At 40.5% G+C, this 20,638-nt stretch overlaps 2 protein-coding genes across 3 annotated transcripts; both read left to right on the forward strand.

The window, feature by feature from the left end:
- The first annotated feature begins 573 nt into the window (after positions 1–573).
- LOC133154008 (T-box transcription factor TBX3-like) lies at positions 574–4,722 on the forward strand. The gene is made up of 6 exons (XM_061278377.1): positions 574–998; positions 1,065–1,332; positions 2,774–2,923; positions 3,021–3,126; positions 3,899–4,115; positions 4,608–4,722. Exons 1-6 carry the CDS (start codon positions 886–888, stop codon positions 4,720–4,722), a joined length of 969 nt encoding a protein of 322 aa, XP_061134361.1. The 5' UTR covers positions 574–885.
- A 1,291-nt stretch (positions 4,723–6,013) lies between these two features.
- tm2d2 (TM2 domain containing 2) lies at positions 6,014–11,727 on the forward strand. Of its 2 annotated transcripts, XM_061278801.1 has the most exons (5): positions 6,014–6,140; positions 6,211–6,397; positions 6,685–6,772; positions 7,176–7,291; positions 10,372–11,727. In XM_061278801.1, exons 1-5 carry the CDS (start codon positions 6,083–6,085, stop codon positions 10,583–10,585), a joined length of 663 nt encoding a protein of 220 aa, XP_061134785.1. In that variant the 5' UTR covers positions 6,014–6,082; the 3' UTR covers positions 10,586–11,727. The 2 variants fall into 2 exon arrangements, with proteins under 2 accessions (XP_061134785.1, XP_061134784.1); XM_061278800.1 differs by having other exon boundaries at positions 6,014–6,397.
- Positions 11,728–20,638: the final 8,911 nt, after the last annotated feature.

Genomic DNA, 20,638 nt, shown 5'->3' on the forward strand with positions numbered 1-20,638 from the left:
TTTATATTTGACAAACAAATTTGTTTATTATTATTAATGTCCAGAACAATTAACAAGGATATTAACTTGAAAATGTTTTTCTGATGGGAAGGAAGACAACTGACTTGCCAGTTGTCAATTTTATTCCTTTGAGAGTCAATATGCTAGAAGTGCACTTCGGCAGCGCCGCCGCCAGCAGTAGCCAATCTATGATACTGCTGAAGAAGAGATAGACTTGCTGGATTTCATGCAGAAGATCAAAGTGTGCAAAGCGGACAGTGAACGATGTAATGTTGGCCAGGGCAGATGCAGTGAAGTGGAGCAAGGACATTTCCACGCAGGGGAATTTAAGAATGACTCTTCTCTCTTAAGTGGGATGCCAGTGACAGAGATTCTATTTAAAAGCAACTATTATTCATCTTCTGTCCTTGTATAATCTGTTAGATATATGCAATTTGGAATTACCATAAAATCACACTGATCAAGCCAAAAGAAAGTTCAGCATCATCATTTAATTAAGTGCGACACATGGGAAACCCCTCCCACTGGGTGTCTTCTGCAGTCCAAACGTCAGACAGATTTTTTCTTCTTCTGAATTTCTGGAGGACTCAAATTTAGGAGCCGATCGAATACCTCGCGGACACAACAACAAATTCTGCCGTTATTGCTCAAAAACAACTATGCAGTTGCTTTATTTACATAAAGGCGCACTTTTTATTTGTACTTTTTGAGACCATGCAAAATCTCGAAACTCTTTGTCCGACAACGCAGCACCTTACCGGAGATTCCCGAGCGGATCGTCGCTGTTCCCCGCCGTCGTATAGAATAATCGGAACCTACTCCAGTTGATGAAGTGATTCAAGCGCAGTTCACCAGCACGCCAGATTTTTGCACAGGCCTCGCGAAATGGAGACGGGAGCGGAGACAGAAGACGTGCCCAAATTACATTTGGAGGCCAGCGAACTTTGGAGACAGTTCCATCAATGTTGCACTGAAATGGTCATCACAAAATCTGGAAGGTAATTCCGTCAATTTAATCCAGATTCGTTACATGTAATTAAAATCTGACTACCTTTCCCCCCCAGGCGCATGTTCCCACCTTTACGGTTAAGATGCACTGGTATGGAAACAAAAACTAAATACATCCTAATGATGGACGTCGTGGCGGCGGATGAACGCAGATATAAATTTCATCATTCCCGCTGGATGGTGGCGGGGAAGGCGGATCCAGAGTTGCCCAAGCGCGTGTACATTCACCCGGACAGCCCTGCCGCAGGCGAGCAGTGGATGTCCAAAGTGGTCACGTTCCACAAAGTGAAACTTACTAACAATAAATCTGACACGCATGGATTTGTAAGTGCATGCCTTGAGAATTAAGCAATGTGCAGTACAATAGTACATCAGTTTCGAGCAGTCGCGATCATTTGAACTAGTTGTCAATCAAAACTGAACTTTCTCTCTGTCTCTCGCTCTCCCTCTCTCTTAGCATTTTTCTAGCCTATTATACATCAGTAGCACCTCCGTCTCGTCTGTGGGATGGCAGCTGCCACCTCCAACAAATAAATGCCTTTCTGCCCCCCATAATGAATGAATGAATCTTTATTTCGAACATGATTTAAAGAGTAAAAAACAATAAAAACAAACAACAAAAAATAATCACCGTCTGAAATTGATTGAAATACATTTATGAATATACCGTATTGGCCCGAATAAAAGGACGACCCTGATTATAAGACGACCCCCTCTTTTTCAACACTCAAGTTTGAAAAAATATTTTTTGAACACCAAGTCTAATTTTTATACAGAAAATAATTACAGTAAATCTGAAACAAATGATTATAAGAATATATTCGAGAGAAAAAGCATGTTATTTTGCCTCAATCAAATCATGCATAAAAAAACACATCCTAATATCTGAACATTTAAATATGTAAACTAAAGTGCAATCACATTTGTAAATGAATGGCTTCTGGTTTTTGAAATGTAAATAAAGCAATCGACTGTGATAAAACAACAAAATTGCAATAACTGCATTAACCATTAAAATGAAGTCTAACTGTAACTGTAGTCTAGAAACAAATCTGAATAAGGAAAAACATTGCAATAAAATAATGCAAACTGCTACCGCTATTGTTGAGGTGCCTGAGGACTGTTGGCTCGGATGGTTATGCTCTTTTGGCCCCCGGGTGTCGGTCAGAACACAGGAGGGAAGACGTGGTTCAGTTTTGATTGCTTTACTGAATTATTGGCAAAAACGTAACAGGCACTGTGGCTCATAGAGACATACAGGTAAACTGGCAAAAGGGTATAGGCACATGTTTGGTCGTAAAGATGTGAGAGCAGGTGTGTGTGCAGTGTACATGGGTGAGTCTTTGGGTGTATGAATGTGATTCTTGTGTGCGTGATTATTGTATGAAGCGTGTGAAGGGTGTGTGTGCGTTGTGTGTGTGTGGTGTGTGGTTCTGCAATAGACAGAAATACAGCACGTAAGTCAATGCTCAACTTCTGACGTCACACAAGACTAGTAGACGGCGCACATTACATAACTAACTGCGCGTAATGGTTCCGCTATACTAAATAACCATAAATGAAATACTCTCGGCAACACACCAACCACAAGTTATCGAGACAACAAAATACATTTGCTGGCGACCGTTAGTCGCCGTACTGCTGCCACCCCTTTGCCATCCCATGTAAAAGTATATAGAGCTACTATTTCGATTGTAAAAGTACGGCCGCTGGGTCTTTTCCCTCCATTTGAAAACAGAAGTAAATTTGTCTATTTCATTTGTAGACCATCCTCAACTCGATGCACAAATATCAACCAAGATTTCACATCGTAGAGGCAAACAATATCCTGAAGCTGTCTTGCAGCAGCACCTTTCAAACTTACGTCTTCCCTGAGACAGAGTTCATTGCAGTTACAGCTTATCAGAATGACAAGGTGAGGTCTGTTAAAAAAAAATCTTCTTATGGTGATTTATTTATTACCGACCAGATGACATCGTAAGTGTGACTATTTTTTCTTGCCAACCATTCAGATCACTCAGCTGAAAATAGACAACAATCCTTTCGCAAAGGGGTTTCGCGACACAGGAAATGGCAAAAGAGAAAAGAGGCAGGTTATTTTTCCTTTATATTATGAAGGTGAAAAGTCCACCAACTCTTCAGATGGACTGTCATATATGCTTGTGCATTCTTTCTTGATTGATTGATTGATTGGTTGGTTGGTTGATTTGATGTCAATAATGTCATAATACTGTTCTGAAATAGTTCAAATTGTTGCAATTATGTACTGCTTTGAAGATGAAGTCAAACACCAAACTTATATTGATATGTTCTGTGCAGCCCAACTAGTCGAAACATATTCTTCTGATTAATATTTGTTTGTAGAATATGAGTTAAAGAGGCAAAATTGACCTGTTTTCATCCATCTCAGGGAGTGGCTATTTTGACAATTGCCGTTGACTGAAAATGACATCAGAGCAATTGGGATGTCATTTTCAGTCGACCGCGAGCGGCAAAACGGCCGCCCCCTGAGATGGATGGAAGTGGGTAATTTTTGCTGCTTAACTCATATTCCACAAATGTGTTAAGACTAGTAGGGGCAAAGACACCATATTACTGTAAAGATAAAGGGTTGACTTCCCTTTGAAAGTTTTCTGCTTGACCCTGCATTTGACTTTGCATTCGACTTTACGTTTTTCATTATTATTCTACAGGAAGCTACCAGATTCATCAACAAAGTCAAATAAGGTGCGAATGACTGTTGTGAACGGTCAACCTGCGAAAGATTGTTTTTTCCAGTATTCCCCCAACTCAAAATCATCAGGTGCTGCTGCTTTTTGTGTTGTGTTTTTATGAGTCTCTATAGCATAAATATTCTATTAATTCTACTCTTCATTTTTGTTCCTACAAGATGCCCAGGACAGTGACGATGAAAAAGAACATGGAACCCGCAAAAAAACTGAACTGAGGATTTCTCCAGGAAGGAGACCAAGTCTGATTGATTGTTCTGTTCGGCAAGACTCTGAGCAAAATGAGATTCGTCGCAGTTCTCATTCAGAATTAGAGAGACATCTTCAGGACTCAACAACTGGACGGAATTCTCTCCACTCTTCCAAGTTAAACAGCTGGTACAGTGGCATCCAAATGGACAGAGTAGCGTGTTCTGGGCAGACCTTGGTGACGCCCGTCTGGGGTCCAACGTCACTTGGATGTCCTCAACAGAATACATTTCTTTTGCAGGTATGGTCACATGCTTGAGATTGGACAGACTGCACTGTACTGTGACTTCAATCAGATAGCTCAGAAAATAAGCATTGCAAATTGGTTTAGTCGTTATCAAAAGACATTCATTCTACATAACCAATCTATGGAAAACATTCAATGGGGTTAACATGTAGTACATACAGTATAGTGACTTCTTTATCAACATAATTAGATGGAGACTGCTGTTAAGCTGAGAAAGAAAGAAATTACGTATACCATTGCATTATTACATCATCCTTCTTGCATCATTGTCATTGTCCATATTCTATGTTTTATTTGTTTACAGAACTTGATGAGTCTGTCGTACTTGGGTGGCTTTCTGTTCTATCCCTACTCCACCTTCAATTCATCCTCAGCCCATTACCCGGTCCCACCAGGGCAGCCCAGAATGGACCTTCCCCACTCAAGTATGACAAACTGGGACTATTTGTCTTCTCCAATAACATGGCCACCTATTCCGCCTGTGGCTGATGGGTTCCAATATTTGGAAACCGACTGGCTAACCCTAAAACAAAAAGACACTGGATGAAGGGGAGACTGTAAACCAGGAGACAACCTGTGCACAAGCAGAAAGACAGTTGTAAACACTGACGACAAATGCATGCAGCCAACCTATTTCCAAACCATTATTCAAGTTTTATTTCACTTCCGATTCTTCATATTGGCTTAGTTGGTTTATGATGACTCTTTTTCCCCTTTGGTTGGCGAAATAAAAATTGGTCTGCCTGCCTCCTGCCATTTATAGTGTGAGTCTAAAAAAACTCTTTGTGACAACTTAAGTGTAGTAAACATGGTAAAAACATGGCAATGTGTTTTTAGAACAAATTAATGGTGGCTGATTTAAAGACAGAAAAATGGAAAACCTCTACAAGTTCATGGAAATGGGAGAGATTTGTGTACTCAATTAAACAATTATGTACACACAGATCATCTTTTCAACATAATGTGGTTTTTAGGGACAGACAGTATATCTCTGGCTTTCTGGACTAGTACTGTATGCTTTGGTGTTTTCCAAACATACCTCAGCTCTCTCAAGGATAATGCTTTTGACCTTTTTTTTCCTTTGTCTTTTTAGCTTTGATTTGCTTTGATGGCTTTTATCTTGAGCACTTTCTGACTTTCTTTGTGGCGCCGTTATGTCGCAGCCTTATGAGAGGTATTGAGTTGCGCTCATGCCATCCATGTGTCTTTTGTATTATTAAGATTAAGATGGCGGCGCCCCAGTCGGCTGCGGCTGCTGCGGCCCTCGACGTTCCTTTCCTTTGTTGAGAGCCGTATGCGACAAAATTTCGTTTTGTGTGCACCGAGTGCTTACAAAATGACAATAAAGTCTGTCTAAGTCTAAGTCTAAGCTGTACCAAATCAAATGATATTCCTTGTAAGTGAAAAGTCCAGGCATATGTTGCATAAAACTACATTGTATAAAATACCTGCACACATTTTTTGTTCAATTAAATAGCAGCTGAGTGAAAATAGGATAGACAGACACATTACAATAATCTGCTTCAATTTTCACTTATAGCATGTAAACTGTATTCATTTAAAAACGTGCTTGTCTTTTGAGGGGCTTGGGATCCAGAAATCGTCTCAAACTGCATAGTAACATACTTGCATGGGGTTTCTAATATTATAACCCTGCCCGTCGTATTACCAAATTTGTTAAAAGAAAAGAAAAACAGAAACTGGACCGAGAGTGTAGTGGACAATTTATTTCAGCAGGGGGCAGTAATGAAGTTAAAATGCACCACTAGGCCCCGTTTGATTCCAAAGAAGAAGAAGAGGTACACAAACAGTCGATGGACATCGATTTAGCTCATGATGGTGGCTTTTGATGCGTATGACAATTTATTCGCTGTTCATGTTCTTCTTTGACGGCGATGATGATTTCAGTAAGCTACATCTTGCTGTGTGGACAACTACTCCTGTTACTTACAGTAATTCTTTTGCAATGTTTGGAAGGGATCCATTCCCAAAACTCGTCGACCACAGACGCAGCTACCGGTTCATCTGTTCCTGGTTCGACAGTACTTCCTTTCTCCGACCAGACCCCAGAAACTGTCAAATATGATGTACCAGTTGAACGTACGAATTACACAGATGCATTTGAGTACACGGCTCAGTCACCCGTCGTCCTCTGCAGTTATTTGTAAGTAGCCTCGCTAATGCTCACATGCTAACACAAGCGCTGAAGTGCTTCCTCGGCAAACTTAAAGCAGTCGGATGATTACAGAAGATTCATTAAATACTCTGATTTTTTAATATTGTATCGAACTGTACTTCTTTTGTGTTTATCACTGCAGCTACACAGTGCAAAACACACAAACGTTCATGAAAGTGTCTATCAAAAATGCTATCCAGAATTATTGTTTGGTCAACATTGATTGTCACCTTTCATTGCTCACAATCTCACCACTGATGTGTTTCTTGATAAAGGCCGGAGGAGTTCATCTACTGTCAGGACCCTGTAGATCATGCTGGGAATCTTAGCGCATATCTGGAGATGGGCCACGGGTGTGTAGGGGTGAGTACAATATATTGCCCAAAGTTGTGGTCATTAATTAAACATACTCTTATACTACTCTCATTTTCATTTTATTTTTAAAGAACTGTTTCTTGGATGGAATTGTACCATACTGTACTAAATACATTTGTTTGTTCTCACACATTGTCAATGAGTAAAGGATAAAATAATCGATGAATGCAGCATGTCCACGTTTGTTGTAGTGTAAAGTAGTGTGATCAATTTGTTAATTTTGTTTGAAATTCATTTTTATAATTACATACTTCATTTATTTATATGTATGTAGGCTCTCTTGTTAATCTCAAATGATGTTTGATTAGCACATGTACATCTGAGGACAACTTTAACATGGGTTTAGATGTTATCACATTAACATGACCTGATTCACTGGTTTTATTGATAGTGGGGAGGCCAGACTAAGAAAGAAGTGAACCACACACCGGTTGTCTGCACTGCACTTGATGATATTGAATGTGCCGGGCCCAGAGAATTCCTCAGAGGGAACGTACCATGCATCAAGTAAGATTGTGGATACGTTTCTTCATTGCACCTTTACAGACTCCAGTTTTTTAGATTTGTGTTTGACAAACCCTGTCTAAACCCTTTTTCTTTATCGTCAAAACTATACTATTCACACTTTCGTATATTATTTATTGCATCGTAACATCTTTTTAATTACAGGGATGAGAGTTTTACGCAGCTGGCCGGGCAACGTTAGCCTTGGCGACTCGCGAGCATTCGCCCGACAGCATCTTTAGGCACATCTCAAGGCAAAATTAGTTAACCTGTGAGTAAGGAAATTGGCTTGCCTCTGTAAACCTAACTCACTGGCAGCAGTGATGCGACAACATCCGCCTTATTTTCGGCAGCATTTTGGCGCTACTTTCGTCACATAATTTCCACTTGTTAACTTAACTTAGGCGGAGAACTAGTGTTTTTACCGCCACAATGTAAATTTGCGATTGGGGTTTCCATCACTTGGAGATGAGTTATTTAGTTAGATAGATCTAGGGCCTACTCAGCAAAAGTTTTTGCCAGCATGAGGATCGTGCCAGAGAAATAGACAAGCTGAACGGGAAGAAAGATAAAAAAAAAAAAAATGAAACAGAATCTTCTTCGATGAGAAGTTGTTGTTGCGAGACTCTTTCCCCTCTTTGTATCTAATCTCTTAATTTGCTATTGATGATTTCTCTGCCTTTTGTATTTCAAACTCTAAAATAAATCATTAGGTCATAGCCATGCCATAAGGTGTTTCCACGAGAGGGCAATGTTTGCAAATGACAAATCATGAGGTGATTGCCATGCAATCAGGTGTTTCCACTAGAGGGCAATGTTTCCACTAGAGGGCAATGTTTCCAAATAGATCAGTGGTTCCCAAACTTTTGCAGGCTGGCGCCCCCTTTGGCTCCCCAGTGAATTCCTAGCGCCCCCCTCCTAGATTGTTGTGAAATGCTGTCAAACATATTTCCGATGGTTTTCCGTTTCTGAACATTGTCTCGGAGTGACTGAAAATATGCCAAGTTTTTGTCTGCTTTATCAGAGTGCATTTTCTTCAAATGTTCCAAAAGCCTCGAAGGTTTCATAGCTTCATTTGAAAACACTCTATCACACAGTAGACACATTGGTTGCTGTTGGTTGTGTGGTGCTGCGACAAATCCATATTTCAGATATTCCACACTATATTGCCGACACTTCTTTTTTGTTTGCTGTACCAAGGCCATACTTTATTCTGGAACAAAAAAATAAAACCATGTAAAATACAGCATTTTATCGCATTTCATAAATAGGCCTACTTAAAGACAAAAATGACAACATTGAAGGTATGAAAAGCAAGTTTACCCTCTCATGTATTCATTTTCTTAATTTATTCACAGAAAATGGTGGCGGACGTGATCTAAGGCAGTGGTCCCCAACCTTTTTTGCGCCACGGACCGGTTACATGTCAGAAATATTTTCGCGGACCGGCATTTATATAAATAAATAAATAATACATTTATAATATCATTACCATTACGTTGAATTAGTGGGAGCACTGAGTTTGTTTCTCAGAAACGAGCCGGTCCCATCTAGACGTAATCGGAGACAATGACACCCGAAGTGATTTAAGGTTTGTCTTTTATTGCAGGATGCTTGGTCTCCATGTGTTGAAGCAGTTTTGAATGCTTCACTGCCTGGTTAGTTAGCCTGTCGCCACATATTAGCTTTGCGGGCTCGACTGGGGAAACATGTCACGTGACCGGGACGAGCGTCTTGACCTGAATTAATTGATCGTCGATAAAAAAAAAATTCTGTGCGGCTTGGCGGCCCGGTACCAAGTGACCCACGGACCGGTACCGGGCCGCGGCCCGGTGGTTGGGAACCATTGCCCTAACCAGCTCAACACAACACAACACGGCGCGTTCTGGCGAGTCCCCAATTTCATGTTGACTTGAACTCAAGATGATGTTGACCGCCAGAATGCGGTTTTTATTATAAGATAAAATTCTGAACATTACAAGCTTGAAATTACAAACCTGAGCTTTTGCTTTTGTAGCTATGCTGTCGTATCTGACTGGGCCAGAGCGGCGTGCGTGTTGTGTACAAATCGACTGCCGCCCCCCTACCGCCCCTTTCTTCCTCACCGCCCCCCCAGAGCTTTCCACCGCCCCCAGGGGGGCGGTACCGCCCACTTTGGGAACCACTGAAATAGATCATGCATTTAACCCATTGTTCCCTTCATCTTTTCTTTTCTCCTGTGTTATGTGTTCATCAGCAGGATTTGATCATATTCACGCCAAAAAAACCATAATAGCTCATTTTATACATAAGAATTTGATTTCATTTTATCCATGACAAATGTGTAAATGTTTAAACAGTGTAGGAGAAAGATACACAGATGTAAGTAACATCAAATGTTTAAAAAAAAAAATAAAAATTGTGTCCAACTGTCCATAATCTCCTTTATGTTGGTAGTTGAATAAGGAGTGATAAATTTAATAGTTCATTTATCTACACATTTTTAAAAAAGTGAATGGCTTTGCACTAAACCAATTGGAAATTAATACATTCAATGATGCTGCTCACTCTATACTAAGTGGTCTTTTCAAGTAAAGTTTTTATTGTTATTATTATTATTATTTTATTATTTTTAATAGTAAATGTATTGTTGTCTTTGTGGTACCTTGATTTTAAAAAATGTAGTTAAGACAGAATGAGATGATGTAATGTTGCAATGATGAGTTTTGCTTTAACAAAAACAATATATAACAGTTTTTCACTGGCCAATTTAGAAACTGGTGAATATAAATGTTGAACTACACAAAACAAGGTGACAGAGTATTTAATTTTCGGAATTGAAGTTCGCGGTTTTTTTTTTGTTTCTTTTACTTGACTTCCCTTTAAGCCAACTGAACATGTGAAGAGAAACTTTCTGTCAGCATACATTTACTCTAGAAACCAAAATGTTATACACTACACTAGCATAACACATCTTTTGGAATATGGTTTGAAATAATGTTTTCACCAGAGCTCAGATTTAGCTGTGCTTTTAATCCACCACACTGACGTCTGGCCAGTCAAATTAAATTTTTTGAAGTTGCGTGTTTTTTTTCTTTTCGCAGATACACAGGCCACTATTTCATCACCACTCTGCTGTACTCGTTCTTCCTTGGTTGCTTCGGTGTTGACCGCTTTTGCCTGGGCCACACGGGGACAGCGGTGGGGAAGCTGCTTACACTGGGAGGTTTAGGAATCTGGTGGTTTGTGGATCTGATTCTGCTTATTACAGGTGGTTTGATGCCTAGTGATTATAGCAACTGGTGCACTTACTACTGATCAGAAGAGCAATGCCCCAAATTGGACATTCCCAGTTCTATATACCACATGCTTCAGAGAACAGCAATGTGTTTTCAGGCTGCTTCCATACTACCCAGCTGCAGTCCTGTAAGCTTACCTGGGGAAACATCACGATACCGTTGTACCACTTGTGGTTTCCTCATGAGAAAAAGATGCAGTCATATGTATACGTAAGTCAGTCAAAAGACAAGGAAAGAACTACCATTGAATCTTCCGTCCATAATTTCTGCGATGCTGAACTACTTGAATGCATTTTAAAGTCGCAAAGTGCAGATGTTAGCATAACATAAATTTTGTAACAATTTGATGGAATATATGCACTTTATTCCAAAGTCAACCGATGTTGGCCTTCACCTGTGTTGGCTGCAACAAGTAAATTGATTCGCATTGCTGCAAGATGCACGTCAGTTGGGTTTTTAACTTCAGCTTGACATCAAATGAAAACATAATATTGCTCGCAGAGATGAAATTTCCATCTGTGGCAACATCCGTCAAGTAACATCATTTACAACTTCTAATGACTTGAGACCGACGGTTGCGAGCTTCTTCCCTTGCGGGCAGATTGCGTTGCCTCACTATTTTTCCTCATACATTTCACCAAACATGCGGGAAGTACAACTGCAGGGGAAGATGGCTAAAGTGGTTTCCTCATCTCCTTTTCTGGTTGTCTGTAAATTGGTGGCGTTTGAAAATAATGTGTTAAATGTGTCCAACTGAGTTGAGGTGAAGAAAATGATATTCAAGTTCCACTTTCTCTTTTAAGTCATGTATTTCTTTCATGGAACGTAACAAAACGTGATTGCACATGTCTTTAGTAGAAAACATGTTCTAAACTATCCTATCCCAGTTAAAAGGGTAAATTCGTAGCCCTGCATAATTTTGGAATTGTCGTTTGTTACACATTCAATCAAGTTGATGTGATTGAATCTGCTTAAGTATTGGTTTAACAATGTTTATTTCTCAAATACAGTAATATATGTTGGCTAATTTATCTAGTATGAAATAATGTAAATATATTGTTGCTGACTATGTAAATATAAAAATAACTACCCAACTGTTTTATGTTGGATTTTTCTCTGTTCTCTACAATATTAAAATAAAGATTCTTGTACTTCTGTGAATTTTTTTTCTCTTTTGTGAATTAATAAGATAACCGGAATGTATTGTCTTCACTCTTGACACATGATCTGATACATTATGTGCTCATCACAGCTCACCTTGTGTGTGTTCCCAGAAGGTGCTCCAGTTTCCCCTCAGTGTAAAACCATGCATGGAATGACAAAAACACGTTCAGAAGACACTGCTTAGAGTATATTTTCATTCAATTACTACTATTCATGAAGTTGGAACCCCAGATCCAATCGTGCAGATGCGTCCATCCATCTTCTACCGCTTATCCGGAGTCGGGTCGAGAGGGCAGCAAGCTTCACTGTTGAAGCCCAGTCACTTCATCCAGCTCATCCCGGAGGATCCCAAGGCATACCAAGAAAATACCTTCCAACAACTCAAATCCTGGTGCTAACTTCATTAAGAACACAAATAATCTGAGCACTATTGTCTCAGTATTAACTCAATTGCAAAAAGCAAATAAAATATTTTGGTAAGATAAACAACTTTTATTTTAAAAATGGGGGATATTTTCTTTTCAAACAGTTCATAAATCTAGCCAGTATTTTCACATATTTGCTAAATTTGGTAATTTAATCTGCTGTATTTGAGACTTTTCACATTTATTAAGCAGTCACAGATACAATGTTTTGCTCAAAGGCATGTTGACTGTGTTCTAAAAAAAAATTATGGGAGTGATCTTAATAGTGGAATTTGCACTTAACAAAACACACTTTTGTCATCTGTTAAACCGCTATATGACAACTGTCCAGCACTGTTCTAGACATTTTTACCTGGGGTCATGAGGGGGCGCCAGGAGGTTATAACCCCCACGCCCCCCACCCTTGCACACACAAATGCACACGCAAACTCACCCACACATTTCTAATTCAGGTTTCATTTTCTGCATTCCCTGGCAAGTTTCTTGTCTTGTGAATAACAGCTCAATGTTGAGCACTAACCCAGTCCGTGTAGGTCAGGAGTTAGTAACCCTAGTGCTACCGGAGCCATATGCTGCCTGTTTTCCTGTCTGCCTGCTGATCAGGATGGTTTCAGGTTCCTACAGAGCTTGCTGATGAGCTGATCATTGGAGGTGTGTTGCAGATGAAGGAAAACAGGCAGGATACGGCTCTCATAGGAACAGGCTTTCCCTACCCTGGTGTAGGGAATGCAATTATAATTTCCTCCTATGGCTGAAACAATTGATTATTTTACCGGTCGAAAGTCACAGATAGCTATTGCAAATAGTCGACTAATCAGATAATGTGTAATTGATGTAAATTGCAGTGTATCGCACCAGTAAGTAACTTTGTTAACAAAATGATTTAACAGCAAAAATGATATAAAAAAAACAAACACAACTTTTACATTTGCAAAACTAACTCAGGGTTCCCACTTATTTCTTGAAATCATTGAATTCATTTTTCAGGACTTTTTCAGGACTACAGCTACAGTACCATTGCCACATCCAGTACAAGTCAAGATATCACAGCATAATCAATTTTCATCCGTCACCCCAAAAGACCCATTCAAAAGAACGATTTGTTTGCGAACGTCAAAACACCTCATCTGGATGTTGACATTTAAATTACTATCATCACTAAGTAAATCAAGAGAACGGAATGCAACTGATGAGTTGCTTAAGGGTTGGAGGGAGTCCAAATCCCTTGCTTAGCACTCATGGCACTGCCACAGCCAGGTTGACTAGCCTGAGGGCATAACACTACCTCAAAACTGCATTAAAAGTCAAAACTCTGCTCTATGTGCATAATACAGCTTATTTACAAATGAAGTTTTTCTCATTGGCATGTTTTTTTTTCAAAATGCAATGCTTGGTAAGAAATTATTTCCTTTTTGGCTCACAACAGATACAAACTATATTTTTGCTGTTCATTAATACTGCACTGGACTGTACATTTCTCAACAATAATTTAAGCCACAAATACACTATAACTAACTAACTGACTAACTAACTAACTAACTAACTAACTAACTAACTAACTGACTGACTGACTGACTGACTGACTGACTGACTGACTGACTGACTGACTGACTGACTCACTCACTCACTCACTCACTCACTCACTCACTCACTCACTCACTCACTCACTCACTCACTCACTCACTCACTCACTCACTCACTCACTCACTCACTCACTACCGATCCGCAATGTAATGCAGTTGCATGATGTGTTGCTGTCACCTGTTAACAGATAAATGTTTTCCCTTTTCGCCGGAAATAACGTTTCTCGTTTGCCTCACATGATGTGAAGTAGTCGCATTCAGATACAAACAGCTGGTTTAAGTTCATGTGTGAAAAATAATTTTATTAGGAAGAACTCCCGCGAGTGCTTCCAACAAAAATGAACTAACTCGGCCTTTGATTTTCACTCTTCAGGACCAAATTTCTCTCAAGTGGATGGGAATCAACAAATTGACCATGTAAGCCATGCTCTAAATTTGGTGGCCTCTAAATGTCTTTCTCCATGGAATATATGCCCCACTTTTTGTGCCTGATTAAAAGACTTTGATGGTAGCAGCTGGCGGCAAGCAGCCAAGAGGGAAGAACACACGCTATAATTTAGTACAATACTGTGTTATGTGAGAGAAAGGTCTATGCTAGGATGAAGAGGAACGTTTAACAGTCGTGAGGCTGGCCATGATGTACGGATTGCAGAGAGTGGTCCTGAAGAAATTACAGGAAGAACAGCAGGTGGGGGTGGAAAAGAAGGTGTTGAGGGTATTTTTAATTTTTTATTTTTTTTTAGGATGAACATATCGTAGGGACAAACAAGGTTAGAGAGCGGATACTTTGGACAAAATCAGAAGAGAGATCTCAAATCTCACTTGCTAAAGGGATTACTGTTCAGTTACGAAGAACTGAACAGCAAAGGATGAGCGGCGAGAAGCTGCTGACGATAGTAATGATTTAGGATTCATCATTATTTTTCAGCCGTTTGTAAAATAAATTTATCTTAGAAATGTATGCATCGTGGTAAGGTTTAGATCCATTAATGGGGCAGCAGATACTGCCTGGTAGATGATATACATATATCATCCATTTCAATTAGTTATTTTACAAATTAGTATGCTGGACAGTCGGTATGGAGCTCTTAATGGTGTTCATAACCATGTTTTAGTGTTAGTATGAGTATGTCAGAATTTTTTTAATTAATTGTGCCACAGGGGCAAGATTCTTCATCCTTTTATAGGCGTGTATGGGAGGGAAGCTCTTCTAGTGTCAAGGCTGCATCAAAAGACGCTGCGTCTCCGAGCAACTGGAGGTTCGATGCATTCTATTCTTGCACAACTAATACAACAGTTGGTGTGCTTAGGAGGCAAGTTCCACCCCAGCAACCAGTATCCGGTGTCACATCAAAGCAAAATCAGTTTAAAAATTCCTCACATGTTTTTGCGCTCATCATTATATCAGGGCTGGAGCAAGACAAATTGGTCTAAATCAGACAAAGCATATTGTAGTCCTAGAATACGACCTTGGGATGATGCACAGCAGGGGTGTCCAAACTTTTTGCAAAGTGGGCCACATTATGTTAGATGAAAATGTATAGGGGCCGACCATTCGCACCAACATTCCTCGAACCATTACCATTGTAAATGAAATTGTAAATATATTACTTTATCCTTTGCCCTTCTGCAGATAGGTTGATATTGCAAATGAGAATCGGTTGTCAATTGCACTACCAGAAAAGTTAAAGATTAAAATAATAATAAATTTAATACAAATGACCAATTTCATGAAAGCTGATGGAATTTTTTATTAGATGTATTAAGTTTGTTTTATTATTGTTATTGTTGTATAAAGAAGGGTGATATTGGTATTTGTGACTGCAGTAAACAGGCCAGCTTGCATCATGTCAGATTTTTAATCCAAATTAAGTCATTCTCCATTTTATCGTTTTAATTTCAACTTCATACGCATCAATCAATCAATCAATCAATCAATCAATCAATCAATCAATCAATCAATCAATCAACCGATCGATCGATCGATCGATCGATCGATCAATCAATCAATCGATCGATCAATCGATCAATCGATCGATCAAGCAGTCTCTGATTTTAGCGTTGCCTTCGTCCTTGGTGTGTGGAAATTTGAATGAGGAAGTGTATCTTGCAAACGGACACTTGTGTGCGCGTGAACTGGCAAGGGACGGAGGAGACAAGCTCGCAACCGATCATAAGCGCTGGCTCATGTGCGCGTTCCCGTTAGGACGAGTTTCATTTCTGTGGCTCGCTCTGGTGCACGCAAGTCGCCGCGACAGTGCCACCGGGCCACTTATTATTGGTTTTATGACACAATGCTTCGGGCCAGTTTAAATTTAGACATTTGGCTCGCGGGCCGGACTTTGGATTGCAGCACAGGTGTCAAACTCAAGGCCCGGGGGCCAGATACGGCCCGCCACATCATTGTGGCCCGCGAAGACAAATTGTGCATAAAATTTGTGTCATTAGTAGAATTGCAAATTGTCTTCACTTTTAATAATATCTTTTGTTTAGATATTTGACCTGTTTTTACTCGTCTGATTTGAAAACGAGTTATTTGTCAGTTTGTTTTGTAGCTTTTACTGTATATCATATGAGGTGCTCATACATTTATTTGGGTTGACAGTCATAATGGCCCTCCGAAAGAAGCTATGACTACAATGTGGCCCATGAAAAAAATGAGTTTGACACCCCTACTGTAGATTCTACAGTATTTAATGAATGAATCTTTATTTCGAACAGGACTTAAAGAATAAAAACAATAAAAAACAAACAACAGAAAACAAACAACAAACAATAGATATATCACTGTTCAAAAAGGAGTAGGAAGAAGCCTAGGCTTATCATGTCCTACCCCTATCCATCACTTAGTTCCAAGTGAGAACATTAAAACTACAAAAGAACAAAAGAAAAACAACAAAAACATTTAGTTTTTTTGGGTTATTGAAGTTTAACAGTAGTCACCTTCATTTTCCTCTTTTTGGTAATTTGCAAATAGCTTTCCTTTATTCATTTTTTAAAATAGAACTATATTTCTGCTTTCCTTTATTTTATCTTCTAGTCCAGGGATCGACAACCCGCGCCACCAGAGCCGCATGCGGCTCTTTTGCACGCCCCTAGCGGCTCCCTAGAGTTTTTGCAAAAATGCGTGAAAATGGAAAAATGTTTTTTGGGGGGGTTATTGTTGGTTTTGTAAATATGGGTTTTAGATGGTAATCACGACACAGCCATGCTTGAGCTGTAAAAATGTATGTAGCTCTAAATATATTAAAAATACCGAATTTAAGAATGACGCCAAATAGCAAAATTGCGTCATAGCCTGCGAGACAGCACAGGTGAGTTGTAAACAAACAGTGAGTGATGGGCCATGGATTCAAAAGGCAAAAAGAGAAAGATTGCTGATGAGAACAGATGGTTTAAGAAAGAATGGACTGAACGATTTGCTTCCATTGCCAATGCTGAAGCATTGCCTGCATGTTTGATTTGCAATGACAATAATGTAGTGATAGGCGGGGTAGGAACCGTTGTGAGGGTTGTATGTTGCTGGGGGGAGAGCACAATAAAGTATGTTCCGTCTTGACATGAACGAGCGTGTGTCCCGTCTCTGCCTTAAGGGTTTCTATGTACCTATTAAACAATAGAACATGGTGTCAGAAGTGGGATCCAAAAGTGTCGAAGCGAAGAGACTACTGGACTAGAGTAAGTCCCAAGCAAGACAGGACGTTGAAAGTGATAAAAGTAACTTCAGTCCGCTAGCACGGCTAGGCAGGAGCTAACGCTAAGGGAGACGAGGAAGAAAACAACGAGGCTCGAAAAGATGGCGCAATATCAAGTAATGCCACCGGAAAAATTCACGTTCAAGGCAGAAGACTGGCCCAAATGGATAAAACGTTTTGAGAGGTTTCGCATCGCATCAGGTTTGGAAACTCAAGCGGAGGAGAACCAAGTGAATGCACTAATCTACAGTATGGGAGAAGAAGCGGAGGACATTTTGGTTTCCCTCCACCTCACCCCAGAACAAATGAGTGAGTACGGCAGAGTCACGCAGAGACTGGATGCTCACTTTGTAGCTCGGAGAAATATAATTTTTGAAAGAGCTAAGTTTAATCAGCGGCAGCAAGAGATAGGCGAGTCGGCAGACAGCTTTATCACCGCGCTTCATTGTTTAGCTGAACACTGTGGATATGGACAACTACACGATGAGATGGTCAGAGATAGGCTTGTAGTTGGACTTCGAGACAAGCGTTTGTCAGAACTGTTGCAACTGGATCCAGAACTTACATTAGAAAAAGCAGTTACAAAAGCCAAACAGAGTGAAATGGTCAAGAAACAACAAGAAATGCTGAAAACGAACTTCAAGGGAGACGTCGTTAATACTCACCTTGATAGTGTACGCATCAAACCACAAGGGGGCGCCAGACCCAAACAAAACAAAATGCAGTGGAAACCAGGATTTTCCACCAAAGCCAAACCATGCACAAGATGTGGAGACACAAAAGGTCACGCTTATCAGCAATGCCCGGCTAAAGATGCCTCATGCAATAATTGCAAGAAGAAGGGACATTTTGCTAGAATGTGCAGGTCCACGAAAATGTATGAGGTCAATCTAGAAAGATTAGAGGATTTTTCTTCAGAGGATATTTCATTTTTGGGTTCATTGGCTTGTGAATCTTCAGATCCGTGGATGACAGAAATAGAAATGGACAAGTCTAACGCTGTGTTTAAAATTGACACAGGCGCGGATGTGACAGCAGTTCCAGCTGGCATGTATGTAAAAGGACAATTCAAAGAACTAAAGCAAACCAGAAAAGTGCTGATGGGGCCAGGCAGGTCGCAGTTAAAGGTTAAAGGCAAGTTTTCGGCGACTCTCAAAAGAAGAGACAAAAGCATAATGGAGGACATTTATGTGGTTGAAGGACTAAGTACAGCTTTACTGAGCAGACAAGCAGCCACTGCATTACAGCTAGTGGCTAGGCTTGATACAGCTACTTTGGACAATAAAGAGACAATCAAGCAGGAATTTCCAGAGCTATTCACAGGGCTTGGAATCATGAAAGGAGAATACCATATTGTACTTAAACCAGAAGCACAACCATTCTCCGTTTCAACTCCACGACGCATTTCTATCCCTTTACTGCCAAAGGTTAAAGAGGAACTTTCTCGTATGGAGCAACAAGGAGTCATCTCCAAGGTGGAGCAGCCTACAGAATGGTGTGCACCTATGGTGGTGGTTCCCAAGCCCGCACGTGACAGAGTGAGAATATGTTCAGACCTCACTCAACTAAATAAGTCTGTTTTGAGAGAAAGGCACCAGCTACCTTCAGTTGAAAACACGCTTGGACAGCTTTCAGGTGCCAAGGTCTTTTCAAAACTAGATGCCAATGCAGGTTTCTGGCAGATTCCTCTTTCAAAAGACTCATCACTGCTCACAACCTTTATCACTCCTTTCGGTCGCTATTGCTACAATCGACTGTGCTTTGGACTATCTTCAGCACCAGAACACTTTCAGAAACGCATGCAGCAAATCCTAGAAGGCCTGGAGGGAGTAGTGTGTCAGATGGATGACGTCCTCATCTGGGGAGTGGATCAGAAAGAGCACGACAAAAGACTAAGGGAAGCTCTCACACGTCTACGGGACGCGGGCATGACACTTAATGATAAGTGTGAATTTTCAAAGACTAAAATCAAGTTCCTGGGTCAGATCATTCAGGCAACTGGAGTTAGCCCCGACCCAGAGAAATTAAATGCAGTGAAAGCCATGAAGGAACCAACCAACATTTCCGAGGTGAGAAGATTTCTGGGAATGGCAAATCACTTGGGAAAGTTTTTGCCACACTTAGCAGAAAAGACACGTCCACTCAGAGATCTGTTAAGAAAAACAAACATGTGGTCATGGGGACCTCAGCAGATTCAGGCTTTTGAAAGCATAAAAATAGACTTGACAACACCTCCTGGGCTGGCATTGTATGATCCTTCAGCTGATACGCTAGTCTCAGCAGATTCATCTTCTTATGGACTGGGTGCTGTATTGTTGCAGAAAACAAGCAGTATGGACTGGAAACCAGTGGCGTATGCATCACGCGCATTGAGCACCACCGAGCAGCGCTACGCGCAAATTGAGAAGGAAGCGCTAGCCACAACGTGGGCATGTGAGAGGTTTGCAGAGTTTTTGATTGGAAAGGACTTTCACATTCAAACTGACCACAAACCTCTAGTCCCTCTGCTGGGCGCGAGAAATCTGGACGAACTACCTCCACGTATACAACGCCTGAAAATGCGTCTCATGAGATTTTCATTCACCATATCCCATGTGGCGGGCAAAGAAATCGCAACGGCTGATGTTCTATCAAGAGCACCGGTGACGTCTTCGGAGGACAGACTACGGGAGGAGGAGATCAACCTCTACGCCGACGCCGTAGTGGACAGCCTCCCTGCAACTGAGAAGAGACTTAAAGAGATTCAGTCTCATCAGGACAAAGATGACATTTTGCGACAGCTTAAGCAGTTCTGTGTAAGTGGTTGGCCAGACAAGTTTTCGATTGAAAAGACTTTTATGCCATATTTCCCTTTTGCAGGTGAACTGACTGTTCAGAATGGGTTGTTGTTATTAGGCTGTAGGGTGGTCATTCCAAAAACACTCAGAGATGACATGCTAAACAAACTTCACGAAGGCCACTTAGGAATTACTAAGTGCCGAGAACGTGCTAAACAATCTGTGTGGTGGCCAGGTCTTAGCAAAGATTTGAAGCAACTCATTGAGAAGTGTGACACATGTGCCCGTGAGCGAGTTAACAACAGAGAGACAATGTTAGGAACTGAGTTTCCTTCAAGACCATGGTGTACAGTCGGGGTAGATTTGTTTCAGTTCGGTAAAAACCAGTATCTTGCGGTTGTAGATTACTTTTCACGGTTTTGTGAGGT

This window comes from Syngnathus typhle, linkage group LG5 (assembly GCF_033458585.1).
Source record: "Syngnathus typhle isolate RoL2023-S1 ecotype Sweden linkage group LG5, RoL_Styp_1.0, whole genome shotgun sequence".
Classification (NCBI taxonomy): domain Eukaryota; kingdom Metazoa; phylum Chordata; class Actinopteri; order Syngnathiformes; family Syngnathidae; genus Syngnathus; species Syngnathus typhle.